Source organism: Protopterus annectens, chromosome 12.part0, assembly GCF_019279795.1.
Source record: "Protopterus annectens isolate FY-2018-M chromosome 12.part0, PAN1.0, whole genome shotgun sequence".
In the NCBI taxonomy this organism is placed as follows: Eukaryota; Metazoa; Chordata; order Ceratodontiformes; family Protopteridae; genus Protopterus; species Protopterus annectens.
This window is the reverse complement of record NC_056746.1, coordinates 479,578,137-479,601,344: the sequence shown is the minus strand read 5'-3', so window position 1 is coordinate 479,601,344 and position 23,208 is coordinate 479,578,137. Positions and strand designations below refer to the sequence as shown.

The 23,208-nt window shown below is 37.8% G+C and overlaps 1 protein-coding gene across 1 annotated transcript in view; it reads right to left on the bottom strand.

Moving 5' to 3' along the window:
- Positions 1-23,208, bottom strand: part of LOC122816646 (GRB2 related adaptor protein) — a 526,043-nt gene that overhangs the window by 113,099 nt on the left and 389,736 nt on the right. The window contains exon 4 of the mRNA XM_044089578.1: positions 13,154-13,322. Within this exon, the coding sequence (XP_043945513.1) occupies positions 13,154-13,322 (169 nt within the window). The remainder of the gene's footprint in view (positions 1-13,153; positions 13,323-23,208) is intronic.

Below are 23,208 nucleotides of genomic sequence, written 5' to 3'. Positions count from 1 at the left end.
ACAGAATGGCGTACAGCAACAGTGGTCCCACTCCACAAAGGTGGAGCCTGTATGGACCCTGGAAACTATCGCCCCATAAGCCTGACTAGCTTAGTCTGCAAGGCTATGGAGAGGATCATCATGGAGCTCATAAACAAAGACATTGGGGACCTACAGACACTAGATCCTACCCAGTTTGGCTTTGTCAAGAGCAGATCCTGCCTTTTGAACCTGGTTGACTTCTGCAAAACAGTCACCAAAGCCATAGATGAAGGGAAGGTAGTCCACACAGCCTATCTGGAACTTGCAAAGACATTTGACACAATACCCCACTCGGGCATCATAGATAAGCTATCCAGCTTAAATATAAACCCCTATGTCACAAGATGGGTCGCAAACTGGCTCAAAGACAGAACCCACAGAGTGAGAGTTGCTGGAGCCATGTCAGACTTGAAACTGGTCACAAGTGGTGTCCCACAGGGTTCTGTCCTGGGACCACTCTTGTTCGGTATATACTTTCCCGAGGTACAGGCAAACATGAAAGGACTATGGCTCACCAAGTTTGCAGACGACTGCAAACTGGGCACCATAATTGACTCTCCAGCTGACACAAACATCCTTCAAAAAGGTCTCACAGAGACAGATAACTGGTGCCAGCGCCATGGTTTAAAGCTAAATGCCAAAAAATGTATAGTCATACCCTTTGGCAAAAACAATGCGCCCACAAATTACCACATAGGCGGAAACCCATTAAGTACAGAGAAAGTTATTAGGGACCTGGGGACCCAAGTTGATAGCAATCTCTCCTTTGAAAACCACATTGCCAAAGTGGTTAGAAAGACCTTCTACATAGCTCACCTCATCACGAAGGGTTTCACATCTAGATCAAGAGAGGTAATCGTGCCCCTTTATTCATCCCTCATCAGGCCCATCATAGAATACAATGCCCCTTTTGGGATGTACCTTACTCGACACCTGCAGCAATTAGAGAGACCCCAAAAGTATCCCACCAAAAGGATCAAGGGTCTCAAACAGATGCCATATGCTGCTCGGTTAAAAAAACTCCAGCTCTACTCAGTTGCATACCGCCTACTTCGAGGCAATCTATGCCTGACATACAAAGCTATGTCAAATCCAGAATTAATGGACATGCTCCACCTCAGTAAATCTAAATCCCTTAGAGCCATATGCTCGAGGGACTTGAACCTCAGCACAGAAATAAATAGAACTTGCTGGAGGGACAGGTTCATAACCCAGAGGCTCCCTTCGCTCTGGAATAGAATTCTAGTTCATGTGAGGCAGAGCACCTCACTGAATCTCTTTAAGAAGAATCTCGATAGGTGGATGGGGGATCGTAGGTTTGTCCCAGGGATTACTCCCGTGTCACTATTAGACAGAGGCACAGTAAACTAAACCTTAAAAAGGACACAGTATACTCAAATCAAGGGGTGGTGTAAGCCATACAGAATCGGGCTAGGCTTATAATTGCCCCAGGGCAGATAGCCTAGTATGAACCTATGAACCTATGACCCTATGAACAGGCATCCCATATCTACTGCTCTGATGCAGCCGAATGACCACTTCTGTAAGGGTAAAGCCTGGTTTCGGCTGCTGCTTCTCAAGTATCAATGGTACCTAGGTCATACAAAATCAGTTCTTCCAGCAAGGAACGTAAAATGATACTGTTCTTATACTTTGTGCAATGGCTAATAAAGGTAATGGGTACACAACAAGTAGATAAACTGTTGAAGTACTATCCTGCAATCTCACTCCATCATTATAAATAAAATATACCCAACCACATTCTGTTCCTATTGTGATAATCACAATGCTGATCTACTCCACATCTTCTGGAGCTGCAAGTGCACTTACAAACTATGGTGCTCACTTAGAGTCCAACTAGAAAAAATGGGCTATGAAAAGTCCACCTTATCTTGGAAACTAGCTCTCCTACATATCATCCCCACAGGCCTGACTAAACTACAAACATGAATATTAATAACACTAGTTTCTTTACTTAAATACTACATTACATTACATTGGGAGGATAGATCATTACTCACATGAGAGGGTTTCAAACAATTATCTACCAAACACCTACTAGCTCACAAATATTTAACCTACACTGAGAAATCCCACACAGAATTTTGGAAATCCCTTTTTGAACATATTCTAGCTTGAAGTTGGTATATATATATATATATATATATATATATATATATATATATATATATATATAAAATTAATGACGGAATTTTGGCATATGTGTAAATAGTTCTTACTGTTTTGCATTTATGTTTTATTATTCAGCAATGTATTTTCTGGTCATTTTACTATCTATTAATATTGTTACATTTTACTGTATCTGGTTTCACAAAAAAAGGGAAATAAAAAGATTTTATACAAACAAAAAAAAAAAGAAATTATTAGTTTACCAGAACTACTATTATCAAATTAAAGGCTGTGACCTCATGACCCCACTACATTATTGTAGCAACACTGAAGTAAAACAGCTTCACATGTAAGGCCAAAACCTAAATCCCTCAAGGTTGTGTTACATTGTAGTAGGAATATTGAGATATAGGGGGCTTGCCCCCCTGCAAAAAACATTGTAAATGCTGAAAGTTAAATGTTTCCATGTTTCAAGACTCAAGAAGCTGAAAGGCACAATATATTAGCAGCCCCTGTACTGTGTTGTTATTCAGAAAGATATATTTCAGTGAACTCCACAGCCAGAAAAATGTATTTGGCAAATAGTGACAGCTGTTATGCACCTAAATATGACAGTATAAACCCCAATAATTATATCCAAATTATAGCACTCTATTATAAAAGAAATCTCAAATGCAGACCCCGTTTCAAAAAAGTGAAGGCAAGGTCTGTGGAGTAGAAGAAGACAGATATGCAGATAGGGTATATGTAAAAACACAAATAAAAACCAAAAGCCTGCTGCCAAAGGATAAAGCAACAACAAATCTACAAGTGGTCTGTCCAGTAAGGCTCAGGGTCCCAATATAAAACACATTTATTCAATGAATATAAAAAGATGGTTTTAAAATGCCCTCTTGTATCCTGAACAGCATTGGCATATGATTTTTGTCCACAAGGAATTGAATCCTGGGTGTTAAAAGTTAAAATGGCTTGTCCCAGGGCCTTCCTTGGTCCCAGAATGCTCCATAAGTTAACTCTGTCGCTCTGATGCTCTTTCATTGAATAAATGTGTTTTATATTGGGACTCTGGGCCTTATTGGTCACACCACCTATGGATTTGTTGTTGCAATTTTGGTTTCTTTATCCTTTGGCAGCATGCTTTGGTTTTTATTTGTGTTTTTTTGGGCATGCAGATGTGTGTCCGGGCTGAGTTCCTGCTTGTCACTTTTTTCCTTTACTATAAAGGGTACGAATTGGACATTAACAGTACAAGTGAAGTGAACAATATACTTTATTGTCACTTACTTAACTGCTATGGAGAATCAAGTTTTTACTAGTTCTCAAAGTGGAGAAATCAACACAGTCTCTACAGGCCAGTATAATGTGAATGGGAATGAGGGAGAGATTTCCCAGCTATTGAAACTGTTTACACAACAGCTAGCAAAATTGCAGTCATCTATTGATGAACTACAACTCCCAAGAGCCTTTGCAATATTGTCACAGGCTAGAGAGCATCAGAGCAACAGAGTTAACTTAAGGGAGCATTCTGGGCCATGGAAGGCCCTGGGATAAGCCATTTTAACTTTAACACCCGGGATTGAATTCCTTGTGGACAAAAATCATATGCCAATGTTGATCAGGATACAAGAGGGCATTTTAAAACCATCTCTTTATATTTCTACAATAAATGTGTTTTATATTGGGACTCTGAGCCTTATTGGTCACACTACCTGTGGATTTGTTGTTGCAGTATATGTAAAAACACACTGTAACAAAAGGAAAAGAAAAGACCAGCTTATACTGATGATTCAAGCAATTAAAGAAGTGGGCAGGATGAGGGGTCAATGAATTGACAAGGTGCTCCTTAAGATAAACCTTTCTACTTGGCTAAACAAAGCTTTCTAGTTAAAGGATTTCTGGTTTGATTCAAGATACCAATCACCTTTGTACGTAAAGATGAACAATTTCAAACGAAACAACATAGCCAAAAAGGAAATCCAAGGATATAAGGGCTTGTATCTAGTGCTACCTATTTTGAAACTAGGAAGAGGTATAAGAAAATAATATACCAGTTGTTAAACTGGTGTGAATCAAGGCTGTCTTGGCCATTTTGATATTATAAGAATCAAATATTATAAGTCCAATTTAATGCGAGTAGGACCTTTAAGATTGATGATGGAAAGGTGGAATATAATAAAGTCAAAGTATAGGAGAAAGCATTCCTCTAGATTTGAATCTGACAGTAACCATAACACAACTGAAGGGTTTGAGTATTGTCTTCTGTAGAAAAGAGGGTGTTCTTACTGCATTTCTAGAGTTAAGCTTGGGGATTTCAGCTGAAAAGATAATCTCTCCAGCCATAATTCATGGATTCATAGCTATAACCTTCACAATAAAACTGCTCAAGAGTTTTATTTGCCTGGTAATGTGAGCTCTGATCCAGTACCTCTTCCTAAATGCTCACTGTATCCCTGTTGACTATTTAAGCATTACATTTACATGACCCTGCAATTATCAATAATGATAAAATAATTCTACATATCTACCCAGCAGGCTACTAAGCTGCAAAAATTACAAAAGGGAAAAGGCTCCTATCAAATTCAAGAAGACATTCTATTCTATTCTATTCTATTCTATTCTATTCTATGTACTTATGGTATATGAACCTAGTAAGGCATATGTCAAGGTACATTGTAAAAACACTTGAAGACTGCAACTGACAGAACTAAGTCTGAGGTGAGGGCAAATAGCAGGAAAGTGAACAAAAACTATTTTTGCAGCCAAAAGAAAAAGTAAATCCTCTGCAATGAACTGCTTGATTCTAAAAATTCAATGAAAAAAACAACAAAAACCGCAGCAGAAATACAGAGAGAGGATAAAACAAGCCAAGACTTTAATAAAAAATGATGAGCGCTTTCGCAAAACCACATTTGCTTCTTCAGATCATACACAACAACTAAAACACCATGAACTAAATACAAAGATAGTGTTCCCCTGGGCCACCCCAACCAATAGACACACAGGCAATTATGGTTGCTAAGTAACTAATTACTTGATACTAGTACAATTCAAAGACTAAGCACAATTAAGTCATTGGCAGTCTGTCTACTTTAAAAACTATTTTTACAAACATACCTCTTTACATCACAAAAACATACAATACAATAAAATTCTACAACATTATTTAAAACTTGTTAAACTTATTTCTGCAGCCTTCTGGATTTTAAGGCTGTTGTATTGAAACATAATCATTCAACCCATAGTCCTGATGTTCTCTCACTCTAAATATCCATCTCAACTCTGCCTGTTCTGTAGCATTGGTCAGATCCACTCTCCTAACACTAGGGGGTATAACGTCTAACTCTGAGAACATACAAATATGTTTCTCACCTTTCTCAATCATGTGTATAGCAATGGCACTCTAGGTTAAACCCCTACGTACGCAGTACAGATGGTCTCTCTTTTTCTCCCTTAAATGCCTATTTGTTTTACCATTGTAAAACTGATTATAGACTGTGCATAGGGTAATATACACTAAGTCTGTTGTATTACAGTCAGCCTTTGCCCTAATTTTATATGTTCTGCCAGTGTATGGATGTATAAATATTGTTGACTCATTGATTAAATGACAAAAAGAGCACGCTCCGCATTTCCTCGTGTCAACTTCCCCATGTTATCTAATGTCTATCCACCATTCCTAGGATAACAAAGTTTATGTTTCAAAGACTGTTTATTCTTGAAACCAAAAAGTGGACTGGGCCCCAGTAACTGAGCTATAGCTGGTTCCACTTGTAACACATGCCAGTGTTTCCATATTATATTCCTAATACCCTGATCATCTGTAGAATAGGTAAGTGAAAACGGTATCCCTTTACTTAACCTAGCCTTCTTATGATTACATGTATGGGGTAGTGAAAAATAAGGTTTTCCCAGGCTATTTCTGCCCCTTTTAACTTCATCATGTACTAATGTAATGTCCATTCCTTATAGCCTCTTATTAAAAACTCCTTCTTAACAATGTCTAACCTCGCTTCTAGGTCACAATCATGGGTGATGCGCCTGCTGTTCCTTAATGTTTGTCCCTTCAAAATATTTTTAAAGACATGCTTAGGATGCATGCTTTCACAATGTAAGTAATTTGGGCGATAGCATTCCATTCGATATAATCGAGTATACAAGATGCCAGTATTGTCCCTAATAATCTGGACATCCAAAAAATCAATCCTGGAATCTGAAATAGTAAACGTAAATTCACAAAAGCTACAACTTATATTTAAATAATTCACAAAGGCACTTAGTTCTGTCTTTTTCCCAGCCAAAGCAGGAAAAGGTCATCAACAAATCTGCAATAAAAGGAAACAAGTTCCCTTTCAAGCTGTGAACCTAATAGGTGTTTTTCTCCACCCAGCAGGTCATGACCAAATTGGCATTGCTATTGGCATATGATGTGACCATAGCTATGCCAGAGGTTTGCCTATAGTAATAAATATTATCAAACACAAACACATTATATTCAAGTACTAGTTCCAAAAGATAGCAGATGAAATCTGTTTAGCTGCTAATACACTTTTATCAAGCAAGGCACTTCTAACCATCTGAATCCCTTCTAAATAGGGTATTGCTGCAATTAGCGATTTCACATCTAAAGTCACCATAAAATGAGTCTTTGCTGATGTTTCACCTTGTGTAAACATAAAAAGATCTTGCAAAAAATGTTTAGTATCTCTAAATACCATGTCACATTTATCAAGAATAGGTCTGAGTTATTTTTCTACATATATAGACAAAGGTTCCATTAACCATCCCCTTCCTGCCACAGTGGGTCTGAAGGGGGTTGAAAATGGATTTTTATGTACTTTAGGCATCCCATTTAGGCTGGGTATCAAGGGATTTTCAACCACAAAGTACTGAAAAATTTCCTTTGACATAAGGCTCATATTTAAACACTCTGTTAGTGTCCTCAACATCTCATCCTGCAGGCGTTCTATATCAAATAAACTCACAGGACTATATGTTTTCTCATCTAATAACATAGTGCTCATGGTGTCAAAATAATAAGCTTTATCCATAATAACCACTGAGCCACCATTGCCTGCTGGTCTGATCATCATATTAAGTTCTCGTTGTAAAGACGACAGTGCCTGTTGTTCATTAAATTATTATAACTCTGCTTCCCATTTCCCAATAGCTTATATAGCTCATCTTCACACAACCTAGTAAATACATCTAGGACAGGGTGGCTCTATGGTATATACTGGCTAGGTTTCTTAAACACAGCAGCATTATTCATTTCATTATTACTGTATCTTTGTATTTAGTTCATGGAGGTTTTAGTTGTTGAGTATGATCTGAAGAAGCAAAAGTGGTTTTGCAAAAATAATTTTTGAACAAATTAGTTTCATTGAATAATCTTACTACCTTGTTCATAAGAAATAGAATGCCTGACCACAGTAGCATAATCCAAAAATGAGAACATTTCAGTTTTTCAAGTTAGTGTGTGTGTGTGTGTGTGTGTGTGTGTGTGTGTGTGTGTGTGTGTGTGTGTGTGTGTGTGTGTGTGTGTGTGTGTGTGTGTGTGTGTGTGTGTGTGTGTGCATATGTGCGTGTGTGCGTGTGTGCGTGTGTGTGTGTGTGTGTGTGTGTGCCTTGTATCTATCAATGCCATATTATTAAAAATAAACTGGCAATGATGTATTTCAGGAACCAAGTGAATGTGTTTATGTATTTATATGTGTGCATGTATGTGTGTGTGTGTGTGTGTGTGTGTGTGTGTGTGTGTGTGTGTGTGTGTGTGTGTGTGTGTGTGTGTGTGTGTGCGTGTGTGTGTGTGTGTGTGTGTGTGTGTGTGTGTGTGTGTGTGTGTGTGTACATATATATATATATATATATATATATATATATATATATATTCAATTTGGTAATTTGGTAACTGGGGTAGAGCACTGATCCAATTGGACCTATTTCAGTCTCAGCCCGGACAGATATAAATGACAGCAGACAAGCAAGTTATTAAGAAGTACTATGAACAAAAACCAAATGGTGTGCCCAGACAGCAATGAATCAGCAACCGTAATAATGTTAAAGTACACCATACAGAGGTCATAATAATGTTAAAGTACACCATACAGAGGTCATAATAATGTTAAAGTACACCATACAGAGGTCGTGTGTGTGTGTGCGTGTGTGTGTGTGTGTGTGTGTGTATATGTGTGTGTGTTTGTGTTTGTGTGTGTGTGTATGTGTGTGTGTGTGTGTCTGTGTCTGTGCTTGTGTGGATGTATGCCTGCCCATCTGCATGTGCATGTGTGTGCATGTCCTGCTCTAACAAATTGTGTGATAATATGAGTACATACTAGTGAAATTAATACTAATGGCTGACTAGGCACAGCTTAGTGCTGAATTCAGGGTTGTGTTACAAGTTTCTGTGTTTGCCCATACCTTACTTGGATAGAAGGAAGTTTCTCTGTTCTTTGAGCAGCCTATCTATCCCTGGAGGAGTGGTTTCAGCCCAGAAATTAGTAGTTTATTGGCCATTTGGGGCTAATTTCTATCTTTCTCATTTCCCTGCTATAAAACCGGCATTTGCAAGGTTTTTCTGCTAGTATACAGCTCAGCAGGCTCCTGCCTGGTGCCCTGCAGAGTTCTACAGCAGCAGAGAGACAAAAGAGAGACTTTGGAGTGATTTATAATTTTTCTGCATTTTATTGCTGCCTTTAGCTAATTCCACCTAAAATGCCAATTTTCTAAAGTTTCTGTGATTTAAAAAGATTGTTTTAGCTACATATTGTACTTATTTTACTGCCTGCACATTAACAAAGTCGTTTTTGTGTTTAAATTACCTGTTTAACTGTTGTAGGCTACACACTCAAGTGTGATAGCCATTTCTGTGCATTTAAAGCGTTTTTTTGATTGTATCTGCTTTATTTTCTAAAAAAAAAAACAAATTTACAAAAAAAAATACTTGTTTTCCCGCCTTTCTAAGCTAGTATAGTCCAGTTTTCAGGTAGTACTGAATTCAGGGCTGTGTTACAAGTTTCTGTGTTTGCCCATACGTTACTTGGATAGAAGGAAGTTTCTCTGTTCACTGTGAGAGAGGGAGCTTTGAGCAACCTATCTGTCCCTGGAGGAATGATTTCAGCCCAGAAATTAGTAGCTTATTGGCCATTTTGGGCTAATTTCTATCTCGTTCATTTCCCTGCAATAAAACCCACATTTGTGCTGTTTTGCGCGCCGGACAGCCAGGGTATAAATATTCCTGGCTCCACAAAGTCTACTCTTCAATTTTTCCCTTGGAGCTAGACAAATTTTCAACTTAAGCACTCAAACCATTCACTTCTCATACCAGCACTTGCTCAAAACTCATAGCAAGCACTAATAAACCTTAGCACTAGACCTCCCTATACTGTAGAGAAAGACAAGGGTCTCTATTCAACCTTACCAGCCAATTAATAAAACAGTTCACTGTACCTATCCAGGCATGTCCAAAGGGCAGTTTCAGGTGTACTCTCCAGTCCAACTGGTGAATCTGGGCATTTTTAGGCAATGTTACAATTGCGTCATGTACACAGACAACCCTCTCCTCCTTCCACCAAACACTAATACATGCAAGAGATGCAGTTATACAGCCAAACTGGAGGCTAAGCTCTCTAAACCCAAGACTGGACCAAGCAGTCAAGAGGAGAAGGAAATTACTTGCATCACACCACCAGTCTCACATAAACCTATGAAACCAGCACTGGCAAAAAACACACATAAATACATGAAAACATACTTGGAGGTTTTAAATAAAAATCTACAAAAGCAACAGAGACCTCCAAAGCAGACATCCAAGCAACCTCCACCCCCAACACAAACCATGAAACACATACTTCACAAAACCAGTGTGACACACAATCACAGCCCTTAAGGCAATATAACATACCCAACACACTAGTAATAGGTGACTCTATAGTCAGGCGCACTGACATCCCACTCACTAGGCTGAACAAGGAGAAGGTTACTGTTAGCTGCCTGTCAGGTGCCAGGATCCGCCACATAACACAAGCACTCAGGTCACTGCAGAACAAGTACAAATATGACTCTGTCATTGTCCATGTTGGTGTGAATGACCTGAGCCGTACCTCCCTGGGCTACATGAAAAGAGACATGGAGGAGCTTTCTTATCACTTAGCCCAGGCCGGTATGACCCTGACCCTGAGTAGCATCCTGCCCTCACCAAGAATGATACCACGGTATAGAGAAAAAAATTATCAATTTCAACAATTGGCTAAGCTTCTGGTGTCATTCAAAGGGACTCCAGTGTCTGTCAGCCTAGGATGACATGCTCAACAAGCCACACTGCTTCACTAGAGACAGTTTGCACCTGTCACCCTTAGGCTTTCGAATACTGGCCAAGGCTCTTGCCACCCCCATAGTGCCTTTTTTAGGCAAGGCTCAAAAGACAACCCCACCACTGTAAATAGCACAAGTAACAAAAAACTGAGGTTAATGCTACTCAATGCCAGAAGTCTAAACCTCAAAATGCATGCACTCGAGGCACTCCTCGGTATGGAGAAATTCGATTGATGTGCAGTAACAAAAACCTGGTTTAAGGCTCCAGAGAGAACCCCAGCACTACCAGACTACAACTCATACCATACATTTCGGCCAGAAGACCTTGAACAAAATACAAAAGGTGGGGGAGTATCCATATTCATCAAGGATATTCACACCTCCAGGTTAGTGGCACAGCACGATGCTTCAGAGATCATCCACATGCAACTAGCAATGAGCAAAACTGCTTTTCAGATTATAGCTTGCTACAGATCACCCACCATGTCCCAGGACCCCCACTCCACTTTCCTGGAAACACTGGGAAACATAAAGGTCCTACCAAACACCCTGAAATTGGGTGATTTCAATTACCCAAACATTAACTGGGAGAACTACTCAAGTACAAACTCCCTTGCCCAACATTTCCTAGAATTTATAAACTCAAACGCCCTGGATCAACTGGTCAACAACACCACCAGAGGTGACAACATATTGGACCTGGTCATCACCAACATGGGTGACCGGTGTTCCACACCGGAGGTCAACCCCTTGCTGGTTATATCTGACCATAAACTAATCACTCTGGATATCCACATTCTGCTGCCACCCCCAGTCAATGAAACCACAGTGAAAAACTTTTCAAAAGCAAATTCACATTACTTAAGACCGAGGTGGGAAGTTTCAAAGCCCCCATGCTAAAGGATAACGCTGTCCAAGCTGCAAAATCCTTTACTAATGCACTCTACAGGCAACTGCAAGAATGCATGGATCATGCTATCCCAAACAAAACCAAGACTCACTCCTCCAAGAAAAGGAAACCAGTCTGGTGGACCCCTGCCATAAACAAGCTATACAATAGAAGGAGGAAACAAGTACAGAAAAGAATAAAATCCCAAGAAGGGAAGACATCCCTGATCAGTATCAGCAAGAAACTACATTACCTCACAAAATAGAGAAATGAAAAGGAAAGGCAGGCTGATGTCTTGCTTTGCATTCACACACTAAATTGCAGGATGCAGAAGCCTTAACAAAGTCACATCAATGTAGTTGTTTTCACATTTTACCTTGGAATAAACATATGATAAACTATCACAATGACTTAAAATGATACAGAGGCAGTGATACTGCATAAACAATCAAGATATAATTAAAAATATGTTCTCAGCCTGGAGCTTTGCTTTAAGTGTGACATATACAATGAAAGAAATATAACATTGATCACATTTAAAAATCTAGACTAATAGATTCTCTTTGTTCTAGCTTCATTTTAGATGGGTTTTGCTAGAGTTATAAAGCAGGTCGTATACTCTAAACAATCTTAAAGGAGCTATCTGATAAAACCAAAACAGATGCTACTGTTGACGTACTGATAGCAGGACATATTGCCATCCTATGTCTCCTGTACTTCTGGTGACCTGTATTTGAGGGAAGACACAGGCTAAACCAAAGGAAGTTTATAAATCATCCACAAGCCACGCCTTTTTATGGGAGAATTGTATTTAGAGACCACCTCCAGGGCAGAACTCCCAGTCATATTTTCATTATGCACAGATGGCTCACACAGAAGTCTTTCTGGGAGTATTATGGAGTGCATATGTCACTGCTAAGTCCACACATGCATATACAGTACAGAGAAATTAGATAATATTACAAAAATACCAGCACTTGCTACAGACTGGCCTGGCTGGGCCTGTCTATTCTTTTCTTCTACTTTCTGCTAGAGCACCTCAAACTTGTGCTGCTGGGTAATTTTCCCTGGGGGTACTCTGCAGTTACAGCTTGAAAAAGCATAACAATAAATATGCACAAAACTTAAGCAAAATAAGAAAAGTTGACACCCTGGACAGCACACGTATATGGCATCTTGATCACTTAATGACAGCTTGTAAACTGTGAAACATTTTTAAAGATTGGTTTGCAACTTTATAAGATGTCATTAGCTTGTACAATATCTCTCTTGTATTTAAAGATGGCTAAAATAACTATCCATCTTTGAAAGACAGGAGAGAAAGTTTACAAGCTGTCTATTAAGTGATCACAAATACATCCCTAAATGACAGATTCTAAGCTATCAAAACCCTTTTTTTTTCAACATTTCGCCATCCATGTATATTGGCACCTGGGACAGTTGCTTTCTTGCCCTACCCTTGTCATAGCACTGTAACTGTAAACCATATTATCTAATATCCTTCATCAGGAGGACCTTACACAAACAAGATGATCTATACTGAATATATAATAAAGCTGCATTGAAAAAGGTGGTCAGATAAAATAAACTGCAATACTAATGTTAGATTGTTAAAATGTTTACAAGCACAGTTTTTCCAACTTCACTGCAGGTCAAAAGGACCCGGCATCAAATTCAGCTATACAATTGACATAAAGAAAGTTTGCCACAGATTGCATCATTGATCCCAGGTGTTTAGTACATGCCAAGTTTGCCAGTAACGTTAGTAAAATACTTTGACTGACATGAAACAATATTTCTTACTTCCAGTTCTTGGTTTTCATCCCTTAAGAAGATTTGTTGTTTTTTTGCTATTGTGGTTGTTCTGTAGAAATGTACTAATTCATTTAAGGAGTTGAACTTTTCTTCCCAAAGGAAATATTTTCCATCTCTGTCACGGAGGACCTTGAAGTGCTGAACTTGCTGTCCATAGCTAGAGAAAAAAAGAGGAGCATAGTTACTAAACATGCCTTTTCTCAGATTTACCTGTAATGTACTACATTTTTACACATCTAAGTAGAGGTTGAGCCAAGTTCGGGGACAACTCAACACTTACATGTGTGGTCGTCTTTCCTTTAACTTTTATATTGGAAGTGTAGCACTGTACAGCATGTCATTAGATTTTGTCATGAATAAAAGAGGTACTGGATTACAGTTCAAAGTCATAGATCATTACAGCACAACCCTATAGTACAGAAATAATTCAGCCTGCTTTGATACTATGTAAGAAATTACCTGTGGCAGTAAGGATGACTGAATTGGGCAGCCACAGTGGTGCAGCGGTTAGCATTGCTGCCTCACAACAAGAGGTTCTCTGGTTCGATTCTCAGCTGGGGTGCCTTCTGTGCGGAGTCTGCATGTCCTCCCTGTGGTCATGTGGGTTTCCTCTGGGTGCTCCGTTTTTTTCCCACATCCCAAAGACATGCTGTAGGTGAATTGGACACCCTAAATTGGCCCTAGGCATGAGTGTGTGCTTGTGTGTGCCTTCTGTGGAAGGTTGGGCACTGGGCTGGCAACTCGACACTGTAAAACTCCACTGCCAATGATGAGCGGACAGGTGATCTGCTGTGGTGAACCCTAACCGGGAAAAGCCGAAAGAAGAAGAAGAAGTAAGGATGACTGAATTAATCAGACATTCCCTCATGACAACATCCCAAAGTGGTCAGGCTGGTCCCTGAAAGAGAGTGGCTAGCTACACCTTCAAACCTGAAGCCAGTACAATTCATGAACTGTTTAGATAAATAAAAAAATGTACACTTAAAGGAGTTTAGACATGATAATTAGCTAAATGCATGCATTGTGGCATGCACAGTATGTTGACACTTTGTGGCAAGTTGTCTTTTCTGAAATACTGAAAGTTTTGCACAGTTGGCATGTAGAATCTTAAACATGGAACATTTAAAGGAAGTTGAGTGGCCTATTATATTACCTCCTTTATTATTCACAGAAAAACATTTAATTTCAACTCTGCAATCCTTACAGACCTTTTCATCCTGTATATTCATATAGAATATGAAATTAATGAACTAAATATGAATGAAATCTCCCACCCAGCAACCTGAAAATAATGAGGTGAGTTGAATGCAGTACTGAGAGATAAATCTTTTGAAATTGTCTCTTCGTGTTAAATAACGTGTTATCATGTTATCCCTTCTTCCTTATTTTCTTTATCGCCTCAGCAGTCGATCTTTGTGCACATTATTTGACATTCATGAGAGATTGTATCAACGTCTCAGAATGTAGCGTGTTTCACAGGCTGACTGATCTTATTTAAGTTGCACAGTGATGATGACGACGATGATCATCATCATCATCATAATAAAGTTTATGATGTCACTGAAAATGTTCCATGCCAATATCCACTTCAGAAGCACAATATTCCAATGGGTCATTATAGCCCTGTATCTATCAATGCCATATTATTAAAAATAAACTGGCAATGATGTATTTCAGGAACCAAGTGAATGTGTTTATGTATTTATATGTGTGCATGTATGTGTGTGTGTGTGTGTGTGTGTGTGTGTGTGTGTGTGTGTGTACATATATATATATATATATATATATATATATATATTCAATTTGGTAATTTGGTAACTGGGGTAGAGCACTGATCCAATTGGACCTATTTCAGTCTCAGCTCGGACAGATATAAATGACAGCAGACAAGCAAGTTATTAAGAAGTACTATGAACAAAAACCAAATGGTGTGCGCAGACAGCAATGAATCAGTAACTGTAATAACGTTAAAGTACACCATACAGAGGTCATAATAATGTTAAAGTACACCATACAGAGGTCGTAATAATGTTAAAGTACACCATACAGAGGTCATAATAATGTTAAAGTACACCATACAGAGGTCAATAATAATGTTAAAGTACACCATACAGAGGTCATAATAATGTTAAAGTACACCATACAGAGGTCATAATAATGTTAAAGTACACCATACAGAGGTCAATAATAATGTTAAAGTACACCATACAGAGGTCGTAATAATGTTAAAGTACACCATACAGAGGTCATAATAATGTTAAAGTACACCATACAGAGGTCAATAATAATGTTAAAGTACACCATACAGAGGTCGTAATAATGTTAAAGTACACCATACAGAGGTCATAATAATGTTAAAGTACACCATACAGAGGTCAATAATAATGTTAAAGTACACCATACAGAGGTCATAATAATGTTAAAGTACACCATACAGAGGTCATAATAATGTTAAAGTACACCATACAGAGGTCGTAATAATGTTAAAGTACACCATACAGAGGTCGTAATAATGTTAAAGTACACCATACAGAGGTCATAATAATGTTAAAGTACACCATACAGAGGTCGTAATAATGTTAAAGTACACCATACAGAGGTCATAATAATGTTAAAGTACACCATACAGAGGTCATAATACTGCTAAAGTACACCATACAGAGGTCAATAATAATGTTAAAGTACACCATACAGAGGTCATAATAATGTTAAAGTACACCATACAGAGGTCGTAATAATGTTAAAGTACACCATACAGAGGTCATAATAATGTTAAAGTACACCATACAGAGGTCGTAATAATGTTAAAGTACACCATACAGAGGTCATAATAATGTTAAAGTACACCATACAGAGGTCGTAATAATGTTAAAGTACACCATACAGAGGTCGTAATAATGTTAAAGTACACCATACAGAGGTCATAATAATGTTAAAGTACACCATACAGAGGTCGTAATAATGTTAAAGTACACCATACAGAGGTCATAATAATGTTAAAGTACACCATACAGAGGTCATTATAATGTTAAAGTACACCATGCAGAGGTCATAATAATGTTAAAGTACACCATACAGAGGTCGTAATAATGTTAAAGTACACCATACAGAGGTCATAATAATGTTAAAGTACACCATAAAGAGGTCATAATAATGTTAAAGTACACCATACAGAGGTCATAATAATGTTAAAGTACACCATACAGAGGTCGTAATAATGTTAAAGTACACCATACAGAGGTCGTAATAATGTTAAAGTACACCATACAGAGGTCATAATAATGTTAAAGTACACCATACAGAGGTCAATAATAATGTTAAAGTACACCATACAGAGGTCATAATAATGTTAAAGTACACCATACAGAGGTCATAATAATGTTAAAGTACACCATACAGAGGTCGTAATAATGTTAAAGTACACCATACAGAGGTCGTAATAATGTTAAAGTACACCATACAGAGGTCATAATAATGTTAAAGTACACCATACAGAGGTCGTAATAATGTTAAAGTACACCATACAGAGGTCATAATAATGTTAAAGTACACCATACAGAGGTCATAATACTGCTAAAGTACACCATACAGAGGTCAATAATAATGTTAAAGTACACCATACAGAGGTCATAATAATGTTAAAGTACACCATACAGAGGTCGTAATAATGTTAAAGTACACCATACAGAGGTCATAATAATGTTAAAGTACACCATACAGAGGTCGTAATAATGTTAAAGTACACCATACAGAGGTCATAATAATGTTAAAGTACACCATACAGAGGTCGTAATAATGTTAAAGTACACCATACAGAGGTCGTAATAATGTTAAAGTACACCATACAGAGGTCATAATAATGTTAAAGTACACCATACAGAGGTCGTAATAATGTTAAAGTACACCATACAGAGGTCATAATAATGTTAAAGTACACCATACAGAGGTCATTATAATGTTAAAGTACACCATGCAGAGGTCATAATAATGTTAAAGTACACCATACAGAGGTCGTAATAATGTTAAAGTACACCATACAGAGGTCATAATAATGTTAAAGTACACCATAAAGAGGTCATAATAATGTTAAAGTACACCATACAGAGGTCATAATAATGTTAAAGTACACCATACAGAGGTCGTAATAATGTTAAAGTACACCATACAGAGGTCGTAATAATGTTAAAGTACACCATACAGAGGTCATAATAATGTTAAAGTACACCATACAGAGGTCAATAATAATGTTAAAGTACACCATACAGAGGTCATAATAATGTTAAAGTACACCATACAGAGGTCATAATAATGTTAAAGTACACCATACAGAGGTCGTAATAATGTTAAAGTACACCATACAGAGGTCGTAATAATGTTAAAGTACACCATACAGAGGTCGTAATAATGTTAAAGTACACCATACAGAGATCGTAATAATGTTAAAGTACACCATACAGAGGTCATAATAATGTTAAAGTACACCATACAGAGGTCATAATAATGTTAAAGTACACCATACAGAGGTCGTAATAATGTTAAAGTACACCATACAGAGGTCAATAAATTGGGATGGTTAGAGTAAGGAGGGAAGAAGAAAAGAGTTAAAGAGCGAAGGGGCAGAGCACAAAGTGTAAATGACAGCAAAAGTAAGGGCAGCCAGAAATGAACTAAATACTATCTATAAAATGTGGGAGAGATGTCACATAACAGTGTAGGGAAATCGTGAGGAAGACAAAGGAGCCTGACTGGTGTTGCAACCTTGTCTTAGCTAAAGCAAAAGCTAACAACTACCCCTTACCTCAGAAAACTTTCAAAAATATTGCTTTTTCTGTTTTGAACATCAGACTGAAGAAAAGCAGGAAATGAAATGTAAACTTTGGGAAATCGGTATACAAGAAAGAGTACTTCTCACTTTCTTCAAAAATTATAAGTAATAATAAAGTATTACTCTATAAGTAACAAAAAAAAAACTGCACTAGGCATATAGGTTGACATCAAGAGGTGGTGGGTTTGTTATGATGGCTAAGATCTTTACCTGGTAAACACAAGGTACAAGGTCTGATTTTGATCTGGAGTTACTGGTTAGGCTTAAAATGACCCTTCAGGGAGTTAGCCTAACATTGACCTCTGGCAGCTTTATCAGCTCTACCATGTTAGTAAACATGAATGTTTAAAGAGGATTCATAAAAATCCAGTAAACCTTACATAAGGGTTTATTAAGGTCAAATAGCTAACTTAAAACTGGGAAGAATTCACTATAAATCTTAAATATCATACAATCTGAATTGCTAACAAAGAATCATATGAAAATAGAAAAATGAACTCCATAAATTACCTGATGGGATTAAAGGTAAGTGCTAAGAAGGGTATCACGAGCAGCCATGGTCAACACAAATGTAACTTCAAGGGAAATAGGGGCATCACAGGTGCTGTATACATAGTCATCAGGGAATGATATGGTACCTGAACAGAACACAATCAACACCACATACTTGCAGGCCCAGATGACAGGACTGCACAATGTGAGTACACAGTTTAATCAACAAACAGTAGTTAATTGTGTTCTTTTTGTGCTCTTTTGGACGTTTTCTGGCCTCTACAATGAGTCATTTTCTATATGATACACAACTGCAGTGTATGGAGTGCAGCACACAAAATATGCCATGTTGCACCCTTGGCATCAAGTTATGCTGCAAAGACATGACTTTGCCTATAATGCATAACTTACATAAAAGTGGATTACATATGGTATACTGTCAGCAGCCACAACCTCTACCCTTCCCCACAACAGAAAGCTTAAATTCATTGACAAGGTCAATTTGATGTATAACCCTACACACTAAACTCTCACTGTGACACTTAGACTGACTCCGTCAGACTCAGACAGAGTTTCTATTTTTTATCTTTTGCCCCAACTGCCCAACAACCATCAGTTCCACTCTCGTTATCCTGGACCATTCATTCCCTATCACTGAGGCCAGAGCCAACTGAGAGGGGTCATTATTTAAGCAGCCATTAGAGGTGGTTTATTTTATTTATTTTTTGTTTTTGTTTTTGGCCCTATCCTGACTACCCATACTTGATATGCACCAAATATTTGGCATGAAGTGGGCATCAGCAAGGAAATATCACATGATTTTGTGACTGATATAACTCCTCATTCCATCTTCTCTTCATCTTCAGAAATAAGCATCTGTTATATTCCTTGAAGGAAATGAACTAGATGGTATTCAAATCATTGCCCATTAGTGCATGGGTTCCACACTTGGACATACACCCGGATATTTAAACTGACTTCATAGAGGATATTTTTATAGCAGTGCCACTCTGAGCCATTCATCTGAAAAAACAGCATGGTCCATGACTTTGAATGACATCACCATGCATTATTAAGGATGACAGTGTGTGCGCTAACTTTTATTTTTTATATCCATTGTTTGAGGGAGCATGCTGGTACTAGTGTGCTTCATTTAAGATTAGCAATCTGTAATACTAACTGACATTGGTTATCTTCATTTAAGATTAGTAATATGTAATACTAACTGACATTGGTTATCTTCATTTAAGATTAGTAATCTGTAATACTAACTAACATTGGTTATCTTCATTTAAGATTAGTAATCTGTAATACTAACTGACATTGGTTATCTTCATTTACGATTAGTAATCTGTAATACTAACTGACATTGGTTAACTTCATTTAAGATTAGTAATCTGTAATACTGACACTGGTTATCTTCATTTAAGATTAGTAATCTGTAATACTAACTGACATTGGTTATCTTCATTTAAGATTAGTAATCTGTTGTAATACTAACTGACATTGGTTATCTTCATTTAAGATTAGTAATCTGTAATACTAACTGACATTGGCTATCTTCATTTAAGATTAGTAATCTGTAATACTAACTGACATTGGTTATCTTCATTTAAGATTAGTAATCTGTAATACTAACTGACATTGGTTATATTAACACCAAAACCACAGTTCAAAGATGCTATTAATGAAACCTTATTAATAAACTAAACACTAAACAATGAACTGTTATTATAATCTCCACTTCTATAAACACAGTTGTGGGATATTTTGGAAGCTGAAACTGGGTTTCTATCACAGCGGAATACCTTTCACTTTATTAATAAAACCCCTCTCAGGATCCGGGCCCATTCATTCCCGTTCACTGAGGAAAGAGCCAACTAGGGGAGGGGTGGCATCATTTAGGCAACCATTAGGGGTGGTTTATTTTATTTATTTATTTTTGTTTGTTTGTAAGGCCTCCATTTACATTTAATACATTTCTGCATCACTTTTACATAGTGCGCTTATTGTGTAAGTGTTTATTTACAACTGGTGTATATAATTTTACACTTGCATCTATAGAGGGAAATCTTCATGTAGCTGTCTGGGCACTTTGAAAGCTCTTGTATACTTGTCTTGTCATCCTGCATAGTTGCTAGTGATCTTACATAAAGTTAAAACACACATAGCTCTATTGTTATTAGGCAACAATCATACTGAACATAGCTCTTCAAACATACTACACCTAATCTTATTTCATGTAACTTGTTTTGTCTAATATGGATTTCAGTGAAATGGACACACTACCTTTGCTTGCAATGTTTGAGGCATGGAATACATACATGTTAAATCCTTCTCCAAGGAAGTCAACATTGAGTCATGAAGTTACTACAAATATGTAGGAGGTGTGATAGGGCAACACAATTCTCCACACTGGGTAGTGCCGGGGAGCTTGTCCCCCTGAAACAACATTTTTGAGGTTAACCTTTGTTGTTTTCAGTGGAATCCATTTCTATTGCAGAAAATGTTTTTGTTAAATGCCTTTAGATAAATTATGCTTCAGTGATTAGCAGCAGAAGTGACTTTTTAGTGGATGTTTATTTAGCACTCCATTTCTTGAAAAATAATTTATAGAATAATAATTCAAAAATACAATATGTTTGCTACAGATGAACATATCTCCTGAAACAGATGGCTTTGTTACATTTCATAATGAAAACTACATATTTATCAAAATGTATTTCTACTAGGTTAGGCCTACCACAATAAAATGGATTACTATCCATTTTTCAGGTTCCAGTGACCTAGCTATAACTTGGTATTTATTCAGCAACAAAAAACAGAGCTGCATATCTGCAATTCATTTATATAACATTCATGCTGGGAAAGAGAACTACAGATGCAATGTTTGCTCTGAGAGTGTTAATGGAAAAATATAGAGAAGGTCTGAAGGAGTTGCATTGTGTCTTTGTGGACTTAGAGAAAGCATATGACAGGGTGCCTAGAGAGGAGTTGTGGTATTGTATGAGGAAGTCAGGAGTCACAGAGATGTGTGTAAGAGTGGTACAGGATATGTACAAGAGTAGTGTGACAGTGGTGAGGTCTGTGGTGGGAGTGATAGATGCATTTAAGGTGGAGATGGGATTACATCAAGGATCACCTCTGAGCACTTTCTTATTTGAAGTGGTGATGGACAGGTTGACAGATGAGATCAGACAGGAGGCTCCATGGGCAATGATGTCTGCAGATGACATTGTGATCTGTAGTGACAGTAGGGACCAGGTAAGAGTGAAAGAAAATGTCTACAAGAGGGTAGTGAGACCAGCTATGTTATATGAGTTGGAGATGGTGGCATTGACAAAAAGGCAAGAGTCAGATCTGGACGTGGCAGAGTTAAAGATGTTAAGATTTGCACTGGCTGTGATGAGGATGGACAGGATTAGGAATCAGTATATATATATATATATATATATATATTGGATGGTTTGGAGACAAAGCCAGAGAGGAGAGATTGAATTGGTTTGGACATATGCTGAGGAGGGATGCTGAGTATATTGGGTAAAGGATGCTAAGGATGGAGCTGCCAGGTAAGAGGAAAAGCGGAAGGCCTAAGATAAGGTTTATGGATGTGGTGTGAGAGGACATTCAGGTGGCTGGTGTGACACAGCAAGATCCAGAGGACAGGAAGAAATGGAAATAGATGATCCGCTGTGGCAACCCCTAATGAGAACAGCCGAAAGAGAAGAAGAGAAGAAGAAGCACTGTGACATTAGAGAAGCCTGGTAAATCAATCCTCTAAAAATTTAAAACAGTGAGCAGCAGAGGCCATTTATACCACAGATGTCGAAGCCTATCATGCTGCAACAACATTTCAGCAACAAAAAATAACACAAAAGGAGTCACCAGTATCTGACCTCACAGGAAGTATTAACAAAAGTACATGTATAAGAAGTTGGGGTAGGTTATCTAGCATTAGAGGCAGTCAAAGTGCATGCAAGTCAAAATAGATGATTTGAAAAACAGGTCAGGGGCGTAACAACTCTGATATAGTAGGAGCTGTGAAGATTACCACCTCATGTAAATGTACAGACTTTGTTAATCTGGAAGGTCATGTACTCAATGATTCAATTTTCATTCCAAACTGAGAAACTGTATGTCCAGCAAATACACAGCTGACTAGAAACATCCGTCCTTGTGTTTGTAGACCTAGATTAATTTCAAATCAGGCAAAAGATTGTCCATAATAGTTACAGGCACAGGGAAGTACCATGCAAAGATGAACTCTGCATGCTATTGAATACTTCCTCAGTAATAAAAAACAGAGACAGCAACTGAAAACATTAAAGAAACTGTTCACAGCTTATGTCTAGACAGTGCACATCCAATATTGAAACATTATCCTGTTAAATAATTTACATTATAAGCCAACTCTCAGAATGCAAGATAGTCAATATGAAAAATACTTACTTTACACATGCATTGCTTATCAAATTATATAAAATATCGAGTCTATATTATCTTGCCGAAAGACGTGTTCGCATCGGCAAATAAACAGTGAATGCTTAAATCAACGAAAGGCACATCAGTGACTTTTTTCCCAGGGGACAAAAAGCACTTACTTGGCCTACTAAACACTACAGAAACCTTCAGACCCTACAAACTGGGGGGCTTCACCCCCCCCCACTCCCCCTAACTAAATAGACCAACTCCGAGATCTCACTACAGTGGGGAAAATGGCAAATCC